General features: G+C 50.0%; 2 protein-coding genes and 1 pseudogene across 5 annotated transcripts in view; 2 read left to right on the forward strand and 1 right to left on the reverse strand.

Moving 5' to 3' along the window:
• RTKN (rhotekin) overlaps window positions 1–18,738 on the reverse strand; it is a 286,830-nt gene that overhangs the window by 153,973 nt on the left and 114,119 nt on the right. For 2 of the 4 annotated variants that reach the window (XM_063925598.1, XM_063925646.1), the window contains exon 1: window positions 1,980–3,369. The exons of the other annotated variants lie outside the window; for them this stretch is intronic. In XM_063925598.1, the coding sequence (XP_063781668.1) occupies window positions 1,980–2,102 (123 nt within the window). In that variant the 5' untranslated portion in view covers window positions 2,103–3,369. Of the gene's footprint in view, window positions 1–1,979; window positions 3,370–18,738 lie in introns of those variants that run through there. 4 annotated transcript variants of the gene reach the window in all.
• Window positions 5,014–7,916, forward strand: LOC135032615 (bromodomain-containing protein 4-like). Its single transcript, XM_063954108.1, has 3 exons — window positions 5,014–5,363; window positions 6,315–6,527; window positions 7,128–7,916. Exons 1-3 carry the CDS (start codon window positions 5,036–5,038, stop codon window positions 7,889–7,891), a joined length of 1,305 nt encoding a protein of 434 aa, XP_063810178.1. The 5' UTR covers window positions 5,014–5,035; the 3' UTR covers window positions 7,892–7,916.
• On the forward strand, window positions 13,600–16,901 carry LOC134932196 (uncharacterized; annotated as a pseudogene).

The following is an 18,738-nucleotide window of genomic DNA, read 5'->3' on the forward strand; positions in this document are numbered from 1 at the left end:
CAGGAGAAGAACACCAGAAGAATACTACGTGCCCAAGAGAAGAAACCAGAAGAATACTACATGCCCAGTAGAAGAACACCAGAAGAATACTATATGTCTAGTACAAAGATACCAGAAGAATACAACATGCCCAGTAGAAGAACACCAGAAGAATAATATGTGCTGTGGAGAACACCGGAAGAATACTACACGCTCAGAAAAACACCAGAAGAATACTACGTGCCCAGGAAAACATCCAAAGAATAATATGTCACCAGTAGAAGAACATCAGAAGAATACTATGTGCTCTGGAGAAGAGCACCAGACAAATACTGTGTGCCCAGGAGAAGAACACCAGAAGAATACTATGTACCCCGGAGTAGAGCACCAGAATAATACTATGTGCCCAGGAGTAGAACACCAGAAGAATACTACATGCCTAGGAGAAGACCACAAGAAGAATACTATGTGCCCAGGAAAATACCAAAAGAATACTATGTGCCCAGGAGAACACCAGAAGAATACTACATGCCTAGGAGAAGACCACAAGAAGAATACTATGTGCCCAGGAAAATACCAAAAGAATACTATGTGCCCAGGAGAACACCAGAAGAATACTACATGCTCAGAAAAACACCAGAAGAATACTACATGCCCAGGAAAACATCCAAAGAATTCTACATCACCAGGAGAAGAACACCAGAAGAATACTACGTGCCGAGGACAAAACCACCAGAATAATTCTATGTACCTAGGAGAAAAACACCAGAAGAATACTACATGCCGAGGAGAAGAACACCAGAAGAATACTATGTGCCCAGGAGAACAATATCAGAAGAATACTACGTCACCAGGAGAAGAACACCAGAAGAATACTACATGCCCAGGAGAAGAACACCAGAAGAATACTATGTGCCCAGGAGAACAATATCAGAAGAATACTACGTCACCAGGAGAAGAACACCAGAAGAATACTACATGCCCAGGAGAACAATATCAGAAGAATACTACGTCACCAGGAGAAGAACACCAGAAGAATACTACATGCCCAGGAGAAGAACACCAGAAGAATACTATGTGCCCAGGAGAACAATATCAGAAGAATACTACGTCACCAGGAGAAGAACACCAGAAGAATACTACATGCCCAGGAGAGCAATATCAGAAGAATACTACGTCACCAGGAGAAGAACACCAGAAGAATACTACATGCCCAGGAGAAGAACACCAGAAGAATATTATGTGCCCTGGAGAAGAACACCAGAAGAATACTACATGCCCAAGAAAACACCAGAAGAATACTATGTGCCCAGGAGAAGAACACCAGAAGAATATTATGTGCCCTGGAGAAGAACACCAGAAGAATACTACATGCCCAAGAAAACACCAGAAGAATACTATGTGCTCCGGAAAACAGCAGAAGAATACTACATGCTCAGAAAAACACCAGAAGAATACTACGTCACTAGGAGAAGAACACCAGAAGAATACTATGTGCCCAGTAGAAGAACACCAGAAGAATACTACGTGCCGAGGACAAAAACAGAATAATTCTATGTGCCTAGGAGAAAAACACCAAAAGAATACTATCTGCCTAGGAGACGAACACCAGAAGAATACTATATGCCTAGGAGACCACCAGAAGAATACTACATGCCCAGGGTGACACAGACAGCGGGGAGTCTGACCGGCCACTACAAGGTGACGCAGACAGCGGAGAGCCTGACCGTCCACTCCAGGGTCACATAGACAGTGGAGAGCCTGACCATCCACTCCAGGGTGACACAGAGAGTGGGGAGCCTAACCGCTCACTCCAGGGTGACACAGACAGTGGGGAGTCTGACCAACCACTACAAGGTGACGCAGACAGCGGAGAGCCTGACCGTCCACTCCAGGGTCACATAGACAGTGGAGAGCCTGACCATCCACTCCAGGGTGACACAGAGAGTGGGGAGCCTAACCGCTCACTCCAGGGTGACACAAACAGCGTTATGGGTTACCTGAAGGCTAAGAGCAATCTGACGGATATATAACATGTTCATGTCTTGTAGAATCCTGAGCTTGTCTTCCATGTCGGACCACTTGTCTGGGGGCTCCCAGTGCTGTCCTTTGTCCTGTGCCATTACTGTACGCCGATACCTCTAACACTAACATAAATATCCCAACCCAATGTACCATTCTGGTCCTCCCAGAATTATTACCTACATGCTAGGCAAATGCTATATATTACACACACTGCATGTGTGAGAGGAGAGTGTTATACCAAGAGCAGAGCATTATACCAAGAGCAGAGCGTTATACTGAGAGCGGAGCGTTATACTGAGAGCGGAGCGTTATACTGAGAGCAGAGCGTTATACCGAGAGGAGAGTGTTATACCAAGAGGAGAGCATTATACAGAGAGCAGAGCGTTATACCACGAGGAGAGCGTTATATCAAGAGGAGAGCGTTATACCGTAAGGAGAGCGTTATACCGTAAGGAGAGCGTTATACTGAGAGGAGAGCGTTATATCGAGAGCAGAGTGTTATACCAAGAGGAGAGTGTTATACCAAGAGGAGAGCATTATACAGAGAGCAAAGTGTTATACCACGAGGAGAGCGTTATACCAAGAGGAGAGCGTTATACCAAGAGGAGAGCATTATACAGAGAGCAGAGTGTTATACCACGAGGAGAGTGTTATACAACGAGGAGAGTGTTATACCACGAGGAGAGCGTTATACCAAGAGGAGAGCGTTATACCGAAAGGAGAGCGTTATACCGAAAGGAGAGCGTTATACCGAGAGGAGAGTGTTATACCAAGAGGAGAGCGTTATACCAAGAGCAGAGTGTTATACCAAGAGCAGATCGTTATACTAGGGGCAGATTGTTATGCTGAGAGCAGAGTGTTATACCGAGAGGAGAGTGTTATACTAGGGGCAGAGTATTATACATACAGTGTTATGTAGAGTATAATGTTACAGAGTACTATATAGAGAGCAAAGTGTTATACATAAAGTGTTATGTAGAGTATAATGTTACAATGTATTATATAGAGAGCAGAGTATTATACATGCAGTGTTATGTATAGTATACCATAAGCAGAATATTATACTAGATGTTATACAAACAATAGTATTATACAGAGAGCAGATTGTTATACAGCCATTATTACAGAGTACAGAATATTATGCACAGAGTATTATAAAGTATATTGAACAACAGACAGTGTATAATGTTACAATCAGAGTATTATACAGGGAGCAGAGTAGTATACACACGGTGTGCAGGGTAATATACAGGCAGCAGAGAGACCCCTATAGCTACACTATATAACGTGGGGACAGGCCGGCTGTTGCTGTATCCACGTCGGTCTCCTTCTGTCCCTCTTCCTCTCTGCAGCACTTTCCTTCCGCCTATTCCCAGCTCTGCCGCCCACCCCCCAGCTGAAAGGTCTTCATTCATTGCCAGCCTTCCCACCTCCCCTTATAGAGAGTAGGAAGAGTTCCGGGACTGAGCCATTAACCCCCAAACTGCTTCCCAAGGAGGGGACACTCCATCATACAGGCGCTATGTACTAAGCAGGGAGGTTAGGTCATTTGGAGGAGATACAGCCAGGAGACACATGGGGCAATATTTACTAATATTCGTGTTTGACTCGGTTTGTGTAGTGTTTAAACTCGTTTTGTATCGGGTGCATTTTCATGCAACTTATTGAAACTAGGGCCCTCATTCCGAGTTGATCGGTCGCAAGGCGAATTTAGCAGAGTTACACACGCTAAGCCGCCGCCTACTGGGAGTGTATCTTAGCATCTTAAAATTGCGACCGATGTATTCGCAATATTGCGATCACAAACTACTTAGCAGTTTTAGAGTAGCTCCACACTTACTCTGCCTGTGCGATCAGTTCAGTGCTTGTCGTTCCTGGTTTGACGCCACAAACACACCCAGCGTTCGCCCAACCACTCCCCCGTTTCTCCGGCCACTCCTGCGTTTTTTCCGGAAACGGTAGCGTTTTCAGCCACACGCCCATAAAACGCCGTGTTTCCGCCCAGTAACACCCATTTCCTGTCAATCACATTACGATCGCCGGAGCGAGGAAAAAGCCGTGAGTAAAAATACTATCTTCATAGCAAAGATACTTGGCGCAGTCGCAGTGCGAATATTGCGCATGCGCACTATGCGGAATTTCACTGCGATGCGATGAAAAATACCGAGCGAACGACTCGGAATGAGGGCCTATATACGCAAAGTTACGAAGCAGTCGACTTAATGGTTTCCGTGTTTTCCGATGTCGATGCCAGTTTTTTTTTTACCATTTTAAGCCGTCATTGTCATTTGCGTACGTGTTTTGGTTGTTTTTTCCTGTATTTTTTCTAAGTTAAACGCGGCAGGGTTTTTTTAAGACCCCGGCCGCATTTTCACTTTTAGTTTCGTTTTTCATCCCCGTTCGTGATTGGTTGTGTTTCAGATGTAGGAGTGTCTGTGCGCAACCATATAAATACGCCCCAAACCGTCCGCACCTCGTGGGTTTAGTTAGTGGTGAGGAGGGATGTTGTGCTGTGGAGGTAGGTGAATTTGTGGTTTGGTGAGGAGTGTTGGTAGCGATTTCTGATTGTAGTATTGTGTTTGAAAGTCGTCTTGTCATTCTTGTAGTCTTGTTTTTTGTGGTTTTGTCTCATTTTTTGTCCAAGTTATTTTTCTTTATAGTACCTTGTCAGTGTTTGTGTGTGTGTGTGTGTGTGTGTGTGTGTGTGTGTGTGTGTGTGTGTGTGTTTGTGTGTGTGTGTGTGTGTGTGTTGTTTGTCTAATTTTTTTTTCTGTGTTAAGTGTTTAGACACACAATTATGTGTGACTCAGAGGTGGGTGAGGTGGAGGGTGTGAGTGAGGGGGAGGAGGTCGGTCAGGTGGAGGAGGTGAGTGAGGTTAGTGAGGTGGAGGAGGCGGGTGAGGTTGCTGCAGCAGCCTCAAGTGACAGTGATAGTGACAGTCAGACAGCTCCGCAGCCACGCACCACTACTAAGACTGGGCGGAATGTAAAGTTTAGTTATGCAGAAAATGTGGCATTGGTGCGGGAGCTGATGAAGTATCAGAGGCAGCTATTTGGTCCTGAGTCCGCCAAGGTGCCAACACGGAAGAAGACTGTGTTGTGGGCGAAAGTTGTTGCTGCTGTGAATAGTGAGGGGGTGGTCAAGCGGACGGAGGACACGTGCCGCAAACGGTACTATGACATAAAGCGACGTGTCAAGTCCAAAATGGCCAAGGAGGCGAAGTCGGCTCGAAAAAACGGTGGTGGGCAGCCCTATATTGCAAGATATCTGGAGTATGAGGAGCCCATGCGGAGTGTAATACCTCCTGAAGTAGTCTCTGTAACCCATGTCCGGGATTCAGATAGGCCCAGGAAGAATGGTGAGCATGTGTATTTGCATTAACATTCTATGACCTTATTTTTTTATTTTTTTTTAAATGTGTGTCATGTCACGTTGCATATGACTCCCATCTTCAAGTGTGTGTCAGCAAATACATTGTTTTGGGTAATGTTTTATCCAAAAGCCAATGTAACATCTTACTTTATTGTATGTCATGTGTTTTTTTCCAGTATATTTTCCATGTGTAGTTTGGACTTGGTGTGTCATTGAATTGTCCAGCAATAATGTTTTCCTTCTGGACATTTTTAATTATTTAATTTGGACTATGTTTTATATTTAGGTTATCCATGTGCAATGTTTTAAAAACAGTGGTTGTCATGTTAGAGGCTGGAGTAGTGGAAAGTGGTTTGGAAACCACTTACATGTGTATTGTCATTATTACTGAATGTAATATATTGTTAAAAAACCCACTATTTGTTTGTTCAGTTTGAGTTTGTATTTGTACCGTGACACAACACTGCAGTGTAATTTTTTTCTTTGTGTTTTGTTTTTGTTTGGCTCATATAGTGGTAATGTGTGTTTGGAGTGCCACATCACATAGCAATTTATATATTGCATCTGTAATATTTTTCCTTTCATTACGAAATGAAGATGTGTGTGTTTTTGGTTGTTAGTGTATGTATTTTTACTTGTGTCCTATGTCAGTGTCCTGTACATGTTTTCCTGTGTTGCACTTTCCATAGTGCATGTGGCTATTGGACAATGTTTATTGTTTTATCTAGTGGTTTTTTGGTTTCCGGTCCTTATGTTTTTATTAAAAATAAAGCAAGCATTTCTTAAAGAATAAATGTTTATAAGCATAATGGGTGGATGTATCAACAATAGCATGAATACATGAGTTTTTATTTTGTTTTTACAGTGTTTGAAAAAAGCAGTACTGGTCGTCCTATATCTGATGATGATGACGACGCTATTTCACTTTCAATAATAGGTCCATCAAAAGAAGTCTGGAGCAGCAGAAGTGGGAGTTCTGTAACACACCACCAAAAAAAACCTGTGGCAGCAAAGAAAGCAAGGTCTGATGTCCAGGGCCAACCACAGCAGGCTACCCCGCCACGAAGATTATCGACAGTATGTTCGGTCCCCCCACTCCAAATTTTGGACACACCTCCAAGACGTCAACCACACTCCCCTCATCTTGATTGTGAGTATCAAACTGAAATAAATGTGAACAATTTCAGATCGTAATCAAACTTTTTCTTAACCGCATTAAGTCAAAACACATCAAAATCTTATATACTTACCGAAGTAAGTAAAACATGAAATGGAATCCAAGCAAAATGGCCTTGTCCACATCCAGTAAAGATATGTATGTCCACTTGAGCCATACAGTAGCACATTGTGTGTAAGATGCTGTAACAGAAACTCATGTTTAATTTTTGAAAATAGTAAGGTTGTTTAACAAATTTTCACATGTGTGTTTGACCTAACATTGCCAAATACATATAAAAACATTACTATGTTTGTTTTAGAAAAGCTATAAGGTAACACATTATGGATTACAATGTGTTTTTATGGTGGAGTATGTCTGATCTACAATAAAACTAAAGTGTTTGCTTTCACAATGAAGTAACCAGACACATTTGCCACAAACAGGCATATGTATGTATTTCAGTTCTGAGTGATGATGTTGCTAGGCAGAATATCTGAAAGCAACAGTGAATGACATGTGTTCCATGTGTAGTGATTTGTTTTCATTTATCAAACATATGGATAGCTAATGAAGATTTTTTCTACATTTCAGCTTCTAGTCCTGGAAACAGCATCCCTCCGCAACAACAGCAACACAGTGACATGGATGAGACAATCATCTTAGAAATGCAGCCATTAAGCCAAGGAATCAGCCCCCCAGCACCTGTGAGTACACCACCACAGCAAAGCACACCACCACCACAACACAGCCCAACAACACCAGTAACACAAGGCCCTGATCAGGTGTTTTGGACCATTTGGGCTAGACAGCAGGCCACTAATGAAGATTGCCTGCGTAGGCAGACACAAATGTTTGCAAGCCTACCATGTCACCTCAGAAGAATAACCAGAAATATGAGTAGACAAAATGAACAAACCACGAGAATTGGCAATACCATGGAACTCATGCGTACAGACATTACACAGGTCATGGCCAACTTACAGCGCATAATGGAAGAACAGCACAGACTAATGGAAGAACAGCACAGACAACAGCAAAGTTATATGAACATTTTTCAAAATAATCAAAAGATAAATGAAAGTTTATTCCGAATTGTAGACAATCAAAATGCTGCTACACATGAACTCAGTGCCACCCTCACTAACCTGAATGAAACACTCAGATCCATGCACCAACAGCAAACAAGCAGCAGTTCTGGTACGACTACTCCAAATATCACGCCAGTCTCATCACCAACAAGACGCTCCACCAGAGCACGACAACATGACAGTGCTAAAGGCAAAGGGCAGGACAAGCAGGCACCCAAAAAAAAAGAAAAAAAAAAACAAAACAATTTTTACATTTCTGATAAGTAAATCAAAATTGTTAGTAATTGTATGATTGGCAAAATATATATAACACTTAGCTCCTTGACAATTTATACAACATCATTAATTATAAGTGATACAAACAACAACATGAAATTTGTATGCACATTTATTCTTTACCATCTTTGGGTTTTTTTGGAGGAGGGAAATGTTGTTTGAGCTGCACATACATGTTAGCAGGAAGTAACCAGACCACTTGATTTTTTTCTAATCATTACTCTTTCAAGATTCCAATCATTCTCCTATCCCGCACACACAATCATTGCCAGGCAGGCACAATATGTTTAGCAGGAAGTAACCATACCACTTGATTTTTTTCTAATCATTACTCTTTCTAGATTCCAATCATTCTCATATCCTGCAGCCAATACAAATTACAATGTGATTGTTAACTATTTTACCTTTCTTCTCTATACAACATTACAAGAATAACACAATTGAGTTGCGTAAAAAGCTTTTAATATGTTGTCATTGAATTTAGATAATTCAGTGCCAAAATGAATGTCATTATTGTTGCGCCATGTTTGTGTGTGTTAAAAATGAGTAATAATGTTCTTACACATGATGCAGAAACCAAAAAATATGTAATTTGTAACCAAAAAACTAATAATGTGTATAATAATGTATTGTGACAGGACGGTCCCGTATGAAAGCACTCGCCGCTTTCGCGTCCCGTCTCCTGCGCACAGATTGGAAGGTTAGGTCACATGAGGCCTGACCACATAGGGGATTCCCGCTTACCGTCAGTAACCGCCTGTTACTGACTCCACCCACTGCGCTGTGGGCGGGTTTATGCTGCCACCACCAAACTCCTAACGTGCCGTGGCGTTTGGAACCACGGTTCTGCTCTGTATGTGCCGACGCACTGCCTTACCACACCTGTGTGGTGTTGACGAATCCCCACTAGCCACTTGCTAAGCCTCTACCGGTAGCTGGCGGAAGGCGGAACTTGGAGACGTTAGGTGCTTCCCTGGACAGCCGGAGTATGGGGCTATGTTTGGCATAACCCTGTAGGTCACAAGATGACGCGGTCTTCTTGAGACAAATGGTATTTATTTGCAATAGTTCTAAAGAGAACTCTTCCCTATTGCTAGGGGCAACAGCATACAGCAAGATGTTCCAGCAGAATAAGATTGTACAACTACAAATCTGGAGGCACGCAGGCCTCCTTTTTATGTCAAATTTCCACACAGTACCACAGGGGGGTAAGCCCTCCCTGTCTTCTCCAACCAATCAGGATAACTTAGAAAATACAAGTAAATAAATTACATTTCAAAAGGAGATAAGTGCAATAAAACAATATCCTCCTTCCTGTGACACAGACAACGTTTGGTATCAGATTAACATTCACTATTGATAAATTTATCACAGCTTCAAAATACAAATGTTTCTGTCTCAGTCACATCTCCAGGCAAACCCAGTGTTTGAGATTACAACAGGAAAGGCTACAATACAAACAAACAGTCTTCCTTCCTGCATCTGCCATTCAGGGTTCGTATATCAATTAAATCAGGTACATGAAACAGGTTCCAAGCCCATAGACCCCGTGATTAGCATCTTTACACATCAAAAGGTTTTGTCATTCACACCTCTCTGCTAGGACAGGGCCATTTGTCCACAAACATAAATGTATTTTAAAACCAACACAGCTTACACATTCCTTCTAAGTGCTGGCATTTGCATGCAATGTAAATGTGCAATCCTACAACTGTGCCTATTGCATTAAATATAACATTGGTGAAAACACAGTATGTGGCCGGAGAGCCCCAGCCACGAGGAGAATGGCCGCCTGCGGCACTGAAGGGGTTAACCCCTAGTGCCCGGCGCCATTTCGAGAGACAATGGGCGCTTGGCGCCAGATTTAAAAACATATCGTGGGCGCTAGGCGCCGTGTTTTATTAATGTAAAAAATGTATTTTTGGTTGTGCCGTGGTCCCGGACCTCTCCGGAGACCACGGCAGGGAGGACAGCCCCCCGGCGCGCTCAGCAGAGTGTGCACGCCGGGGGAGAGGGCAGCCGCCGACCGCCGGAGTCCGGGAGCTCCGCTCCCGGCAGCGGTCGATGAAGGGTGAGCGCTGCGGCTGGGAGCTCGGCTCCCGCTGCAGTGTTCTCTGTGAGAGCCGCCGCTGGGGGCCGGGAGCTCTGCTCCCGGTGCCTCAGCCCAGCACGGGTGGCCAGCCGCAGCAGCCGGGACGGACGTCCCGGGCTGCTAGCCGGCGAGGGGGGGTGCGCCGCAGCCCGGCTCCCCGCCGGACGCTGCGGCGAGGCTACTAGTCAGCGCCGCTCATGTGGGACCGGGCTAGCCGGCTCCCTAGCGGTGTGGGGGAAATTAGGTTGGCGAGCAGGCTGATGAGCGCTGGGGTCCGGGAGCTACGCTCCCGGCGCCTCAGCGCTGCAACAGAGCCAGAGTCACGGCGGCCGGGACAAGTGTCCCGGGCCGCCGGGCTTCAGTACAGGGGGGTGCGCCGCTGCGTGCGGCGGGGCCACAAAAGTAGTGCCACACTGGGGGGACAGGGAGAGCCAGCTCCCTGGACCCCAGTGGCAGGCAGACAGGCTGGAGGATGGGGGAAGCCAGCCCCATACCTCCAGCACTGAGAGAGCCCCAGCAGCCAGGCTGCAGGGCTAGGGAAGCCCAGCGCTGAGCGCTGGGCACAGTAGTTACAGAACAGGACATTGTGTAAAACATGCAGTGCCTAGGTATGTGGAGCCTGTGCAGGCTCAGAGGGTATTTAAATGTATAAACATGTACAGTGTGATTTAAATGTAATGTATTTAAAGATAAATTGCACTTACTTGATTGTGTGTCCCAGGAGGGGGGAATCCATGGCTGTTCAGGCTGATGGATTCTCCCAGACCTTTTCCCCAAAAACGGAATGCTTTCCCATCCAGCCTCACCTTTCCAAGGGGCACAGGGAGAAAGAGAAACAGCTCAGCTAGGAAACAGGCTGAGTGGTTTCTTGGAGCTCCATGGAGATCACCCGTAGTGCCAAGAAACCTGGACCGGGGAGCCAGGCTGCCCCGCTCTGGAGCCCAAATCCAGGCTGCCAGCAGTGAGAGGGGTCCCGGGCAGGTTTCTGGAAGTCAGATTAGGAGGGAAAACTTCCCCCCAGCCAGACTGAACGGCACCGTGGGAGTATCCTGAATCTCCAAGATGGGAGAGTCAAAGGAGACCGACCACTCCCCACTGTCCATAGGGAACAATGTAAAGCTGTGCATGAGACCAGAGCATGCACAGCTCATGGGTAAACATTGATTGGTTGTGCACCACAGGGCGGGCTTACCCCCTGTGGTAAGGGGTCTTGGAGAGGGATAAAAGAAGGGCAGTTGGCCCATAGGAGTGTATATTGTAACATCTTCTTCTGCTGAAAACATCTGATTGTATGCTGTTGCCCCTAGCAATAGGGAGGAGCCTTTTTAAAGGTTATTTGAGCAATAAACATCTTTGCCTCAAGAAGACTGCTTCATCTTGTGACCAACAGGGTTAGGCCAAACCTAGCCCCGTCCTCCGGCTGTCCAGGGAAGCACCTAGCGTCTCCAAGCTCCACCTTCCGCCAGCTACCGGTAGAGGCCTAGCAAGTGGCTAGTGGGGATTCGTCAACACCACACAGGTGTGGTAAGGCAGTGCGTCGGCACATACAGAGCAGAACCGTGGTTCCAAACGCCACGGCAGGTTAGGAGTTTGGTGGTGGCAGCAAGAACCCGCCCACAGCGCAGTGGGTGGAGTCAGTAACAGGCGGTTACTGACGGTAAGCGGGAATCCCCTATGTGGTCAGGCCTCGTGCGGCTTGACCTTCCAATCTGTGCGCAGTCAACGGGACGCGAAAGCGGCGAGTGCTTTCGTACGGTACCGTCCTGTCACAGAAATTGGTGGCATAGTGGTGGGATATTCCCAGGCGGCTTTTCATCACCCGATTGGAGAAGCCGAGTTACTCAGGAGAGGAGTAACTGCAGCGCAGGAGAACGCACAAGATGGCGGAATTCAGCGGAATGTCCAAGGAGGATCTGGAGATCGTATGCCAGGGGAAGGGTGTGGAAATCCCTTCCAACGCGTCCAGGAGCGTCATGCAGGCGGCGCTCAAGAGCTGGGAAGAGTCTCATCGGGTAGAGGTGGAAAACACTGACGACGTCAGCATCACAGAGGACGACCCAACAGTGGCCCTTCGTACAGAACCGGTGAGATCCACAAGCCCCTCCCTCTCTCACAACAGCCATGTCTTCCAGCAATCCCTAGCAGGGCCAGGATCCCAACGTCCCAAGGGGGGCGGCCCGGATACCCTAGCAGATCGGCTAGCGGAATTGGGGGAAAGGGCAACAGAGCAAGAGCGCTTGATCATCATCCAGATGTGGCGTGATGAGCGGGCACCACAGGCCGTGGTACCCCGGGAGCCGGTGTCAGCTGTTGTACACAGATCAGGACGTATACAGTTTGCCAAGTTTGCAGACAGTGATGGGGACATTGATGGACATTTGCAAGTTTTTGAAAGGACTTGTAAATTACACGATCTACCCAAGTCAGAGTGGGTGAGACACCTTGTGCCCACTCTGCATGGAGAGGCCTTGGAGGCCTATCGAGGAGTGGCCGCGGAGGACTGTGGGAACTACGACGAAGTCAAGAAGGCCCTCCTCCAGCGATTCTTCATCACTCCCGAGTCTTACAGGAAGAAATTCAGAGACTTGCCTAAGAATCCTAGCAGCACCCATGAGCAGTTCGCCACCCAGCTGCGGCAGTACGTGGTGAAGTGGGTGAAGGATTCGGAAGCCACTACGTGGGACGCACTGATCGACCTGATCTGCAGGGAGCAGTTCTACCGCAAGTGTGCCCCAGAAGTGAAGGAGTGGGTGCTAGATCGGGAGCCACCCAGCTTAAAGATGGCTGCCCAGTTAGCAGACAAATATGTGGCAATTCGGCCGCAGTGGCAGAAGCGCCCAACCAGCAGCCAGCCCCAAAAGACTGTACCACCAGGGGGACACCCCTCTTCAGCTCATCGCCCCCCAAAGCAAGCATCTTCCAACCCGGGTGCTTTTGGCCAGCAACCGCCCCGCAGTGCCCCTGCCAGTAATCAGAGGCCATCGGAGCCACGCCTGGACAAAAAGTGCTATGGCTGTGGGAAGATCGGACATCTGAGGATGAACTGTCCTGCATCCCAAGCACCCCAGACTCGTGCCCCAAATCCGAGTGCTGGAGCCCGGATTGCTTGCTTAACCCGTGAAGATGAGCTTCCAGAGACTGTACCCCCTCCAGTCAGTCCGATGGAGTGTGGCAAGAAACAGGTGGTCTCCACGGAAAGAGTCACCTGTATAGCTAAGAAGCCCCCACCAAATATGTGGCGGCACCTGCAGCCGGTCCAAGTGGGATCCCTGCAGGGCGAAGGCTTAAGAGACTCTGGGGCCTCCATAACCGTTGTAAGCCCCCACCTGATCGACCCTGCTGCCGTACTGCAGGGTTGCACTGCAAAAGTTACAGTGGCCGATGGGCTAGAGCGAGAAGTGCCCATGGCCAGAGTCTACCTCGACTGGGGAGCTGGACAAGAGCTAAGAGATGTTGCCGTAATGGATGGCCTCCCAACTGATGTCGTCTTGGGGAATGATCTCGGTGGAGGAATCGTTACTGCCTTCGCGAACGCCATCACCCGGAGTCAAGCGGCCAGACTACAGTCTTCATCGTCTCTGCCAGCACCGCCCAGCCCAGAGGAAAAGACCACAGCGGCTGAACAACCGCCAACCACAGCGTCAGCCATCCCAGAGGAAAAGACCACAGCGGCGCACCATCTGCCCCTTGCCTCTGGTGGGCCTACGTCCCCTAGCAACGCAGAGGATGTCGGTTCCAGTTTGTTGAATCCTGTGCGGGTGCCCAGTGATGCTCCTGTCCCTAGTGGTTTGCCAACTCCGGCGGTGAGTATGAGTGACTACCCCGACCCTACCATGACTGACCCCAACTTGACTGACCCCAATATTCCCCCTGTAGAGTGTCCAAACTTAGGAGAAAGTGAGGGCCGCAGGCAGGAGTTTAGGGAAGCTCAGCTCTCTGACCCATCCCTGGAAGGTATGAGGCGCCAAGCTGGCCGCGGCCTTGCTGGGATGGGGGCAGGGAGTGTGACCTGGTGGAAACGGTTACTGTACCGGGTAGCCAAGGTAGAAGGGGATAGGCCAGTGCGGGAGCAAGTTCAACTGGTGGTTCCCAGGAGCTTTCGGGAGCAACTGATGTCAGTTGCCCACGAAATTCCTTTGGCGGGACACCAGGGGAGGGACCGAACACTGAGGCGCCTGACGCAGAACTTTTTTTGGCCCGGAGTGTCGGATGACGTCCGGACCTACTGTAAGTCCTGTGATGTGTGCCAACGGCTTGGACGCCCCAGTGCTCGGGCTCCCCTGAGGTCTTTGCCAATAGTCGGGGAACCTTTCCAACGAGTGGCCGTGGACATAGTCGGTCCCCTACCTGTGCCCAGTAGATCGGGGAAGAGATACATCCTCACCGTGGTGGATTATGCTACCCGGTATCCAGAGGCTGTGGCTCTGTCCGCCATCACTGCGGAAAAGGTAGCGGACGCTCTGCTAGGCATATTTAGTAGAGTAGGGTTCCCCAGTGAGATCCTAACCGATCAAGGACGCAGTTCATGAGTGATCTGGTCCAGTGTCTCTGGGCGAAGTGCGGAGTGCGCCAACTCCGCACTGCCCCCTATCATCCCCAGACTAACGGACTTTGCGAGAGATTCAATGGCACCCTGAAGCAGATGCTACGGGCATTTGTGACTTCGGAGGGAGGAGACTGGGAGCGATACCTGCCGCACCTCCTGTTTGCATATCGGGAAGTGCCCCAGGAGTCAACCGGATTCTCGCCCTTCGAGTTACTATATGGCAGCAGAGTCCGTGGACCTCTTGACCTGTTCCGGGAGTCTTGGGAGGGGGAGCTGATCCACCAGGATGAGTCCGTGGTGGAGTATGTGTTGAAGCTCAGAGATCGGTTAGAGAATCTCATGGGACTAGCGCAAGCGAATCTTGCGGAAGCACAGACCAAGCAGAAGACTTGGTATGACCAGGGCGCGCGTGCTCAGGTCTTTGGAGTAGGGCAGAAGGTGCTGGTTCTGGTGCCCACACGTCAGAACAAGCTCCAGGCTGCCTGGGCGGGACCGTACACGGTCGCAAAACGCCTAAGCGACATCACCTACGTGGTGTCATTTGACAGCGATGGTAGGAGGCAGCGTACCTACCATATAAACATGTTGAAGGCATACCACGAGCGTGTGGAGTCGGTAGCCGCTGTGTGCTGCCTGCCGATGGAGGAACCAGGAAAAGATCCCATTCCTGACCTCCTCGCGGATGCCAAGGGTGAGGGTGGTGTAGAGGAAGTTAGCTGGAGCAGTGAGCTTGGTAACCACAAGAGGGAGCAGCTGGAGTCAGTGCTGCAGTCCTTTGAGGCCCAGTTCAGCAGGAAGCCCGGCCTGACTTCCCTACGTGCCCATCATGTAGACACTGGTGGGCATAGGCCGATTCGGCAACCCGCGTATCGGGTCTCACCAGAAGCGCAGGCGAGTATCTACCAAGAGGTGCAGGAGATGTTAGCGCTAGGCGTAATCACGCGCTCCAACAGTCCCTGGGCCGCCTCCGTTGTACTGGTTCCCAAGAAGGACCGAACAACCAGGTTCTGCGTAGACTACCGCCGGTTGAACGAAGTAACCAAATCAGACGCCTATCCCCTACCCCGCATTGACGCACTGTTAGACGAGCTGGCTGGGGCGAAGTACATCTCTACGTTCGACCTGAGCAAGGGGTATTGGCAGATACCAATGACTCCCGAGGCCCAGCAACGGTCCGCCTTCATCACCTCCTTTGGCTTGTTTGAGTTCAAAACCATGCCATTTGGGATGAAGAATGCGCCAGCCACCTTCCAGAGTGTGGTCGATGACCTGCTGAAGGGGTTCCGAGAGTTCGCCCAGGCCTACTTGGATGACATTGCTGTCTTCAGCCGAACCTGGGAAGAGCACCTGGGGCATGTGGGGTTGGTGTTAGAGAGGATTCGGTGGGCAGGTCTGACCATCAGGGCAGACAAGTGCCAAATGGGGATGATAGAGGTACAGTACCTGGGGCACCGTGTGGGGGGAGGTAAGGTGAAGCCTGAACCAGCGAAGGTGGAGGCGATCCGCGACTGGCCCCAGCCCACAACCCAGAGACAGGTCCTGGCTTTCTTAGGGATCGCAGGATACTACAGACGTTTTGTCCCTGACTTTAGTTCCGTGGCCAAACCCCTGACTGATCTGACGAAGAAGAAACTCCCCAAGATAGTTGACTGGACGACCGCATGTGAGTTGGCATTCCAGTCGTTGAAAACTGCTCTAGTACAAGCCCCAGTACTGATGGCGCCGGACTATAGTAAAAACTTTGTTGTACAAACTGATGCATCACAGTACGGACTAGGGGCAGTACTGAGCCAGGAGGGGCCGGATGGACAGGAGCACCCTGTGGCCTATTTGAGCAGAAAGCTGCTACCACGGGAGGTGGGGTATGCCACAATTGAAAAGGAGTGTTTGGCTATTGTTTGGGCTGTGAAGAAGCTTCAGCCCTATTTGTATGGCCGCCATTTTACGGTGGTAACGGACCACAATCCATTACGGTGGCTCCAACACACCACGGGGGAAAACGGCAGACTGTTGCGGTGGAGCCTTGCTCTTCAGGTTTATGACTTCCATATTATCCACAAGCAAGGCAAGGCTCATAGCAATGCAGATGGACTGTCACGTCAGGAGGAGCCTGAACCCCCAAAGAACTCCCGGTAACCTCATTAAGGACTGCGGGACCAGGACCCAAATCGTTGGGACATGGGTCCCTGGTTGACCCGCTTGAATGGGGGGGGAGGAGTGTGGCCGGAGAGCCCCAGCCACGAGGAGAATGGCCGCCTGCGGCACTGAAGGGGTTAACCCCTAGTGCCCGGCGCCATTTCGAGAGACAATGGGCGCTTGGCGCCAGATTTAAAAACATATCGTGGGCGCTAGGCGCCGTGTTTTATTAATGTAAAAAATGTATTTTTGGTTGTGCCGTGGTCCCGGACCTCTCCGGACACCACGGCAGGGAGGACAGCCCCCCGGCGCGCTCAGCAGAGTGTGCACGCCGGGGGAGAGGGCAGCCGCCGACCGCCGGAGTCCGGGAGCTCCGCTCCCGGCAGCGGTCGATGCAGCCCCGGGCGCACTGGAGTGTGCGCGCCGGGGAGAAGGGTGAGCGCTGCGGCTGGGAGCTCGGCTCCCGCTGCAGTGTTCTCTGTGAGAGCCGCCGCTGGGGGCCGGGAGCTCTGCTCCCGGCGCCTCAGCCCAGCACGGGTGGCCAGCCGCAGCAGCCGGGACGGACGTCCCGGGCTGCTAGCCGGCGAGGGGGGGTGCGCCGCAGCCCGGCTCCCCGCCGGACGCTGCGGCGAGGCTACTAGTCAGCGCCGCTCATGGGGGACCGGGCTAGCCGGCTCCCTAGCGGTGTGGGGGAAATTAGGTTGGCGAGCAGGCTGATGAGCGCTGGGGTCCGGGAGCTACGCTCCCGGCGCCTCAGCGCTGCAACAGAGCCAGAGTCATGGCGGCCGGGACAAGTGTCCCGGGCCGCCGGGCTTCAGTACAGGGGGGTGCGCCGCTGCGTGCGGCGGGGCCACAAAAGTAGTGCCACACTGGGGGGACAGGGAGAGCCAGCTCCCTGGACCCCAGTGGCAGGCAGACAGGCTGGAGGATGGGGGAAGCCAGCCCCATACCTCCAGCACTGAGAGAGCCCCAGCAGCCAGGCTGCAGGGCTAGGGAAGCCCAGCGCTGAGCGCTGGGCACAGTAGTTACAGAACAGGACATTGTGTAAAACATGCAGTGCCTAGGTATGTGGAGCCTGTGCAGGCTCAGAGGGTATTTAAATGTATAAACATGTACAGTGTGATTTAAATGTAATGTATTTAAAGATAAATTGCACTTACTTGATTGTGTGTCCCAGGAGGGGGGAATCCATGGCTGTGCAGGCTGATGGATTCTCCCAGACCTTTTCCCCAAAAACGGAATGCTTTCCCATCCAGCCTCACCTTTCCAAGGGGCACAGGGAGAAAGAGAAACAGCTCAGCTAGGAAACAGGCTGAGTGGTTTCTTGGAGCTCCATGGAGATCACCCGTAGTGCCAAGAAACCTGGACCGGGGAGCCAGGCTGCCCCGCTCTGGAGCCCAAATCCAGGCTGCCAGCAGTGAGAGGGGTCCCGGGCAGGTTTCTGGAAGTCAGATTAGGAGGGAAAACTTCCCCCCAGCCAGACTGAACGGCACCGTGGGAGTATCCTGAATCTCCAAGATGGGAGAGTCAAAGGAGACCGACCACTCCCCACTGTCCATAGGGAACAATGTAAAGCTGTGCATGAGACCAGAGCATGCACAGCTCATGGGTAAACATTGATTGGTTGTGCACCACAGGGCGGGCTTACCCCCTGTGGTAAGGGGTCTTGGAGAGGGATAAAAGAAGGGCAGTTGGCCCATAGGAGTGTATATTGTAACATCTTCTTCTGCTGAAAACATCTGATTGTATGCTGTTGCCCCTAGCAATAGGGAGGAGCCTTTTTAAAGGTTATTTGAGCAATAAACATCTTTGCCTCAAGAAGACTGCTTCATCTTGTGACCAACAGGGTTAGGCCAAACCTAGCCCCGTCCTCCGGCTGTCCAGGGAAGCACCTAGCGTCTCCAAGCTCCGCCTTCCGCCAGCTACCGGTAGAGGCCTAGCAAGTGGCTAGTGGGGATTCGTCAACACCACACAGGTGTGGTAAGGCAGTGCGTCGGCACATACAGAGCAGAACCGTGGTTCCAAACGCCACGGCAGGTTAGGAGTTTGGTGGTGGCAGCAAGA

The sequence above is a fragment of the Pseudophryne corroboree genome, chromosome 1 (assembly GCF_028390025.1).
Source record: "Pseudophryne corroboree isolate aPseCor3 chromosome 1, aPseCor3.hap2, whole genome shotgun sequence".
In the NCBI taxonomy this organism is placed as follows: Eukaryota; Metazoa; Chordata; class Amphibia; order Anura; family Myobatrachidae; genus Pseudophryne; species Pseudophryne corroboree.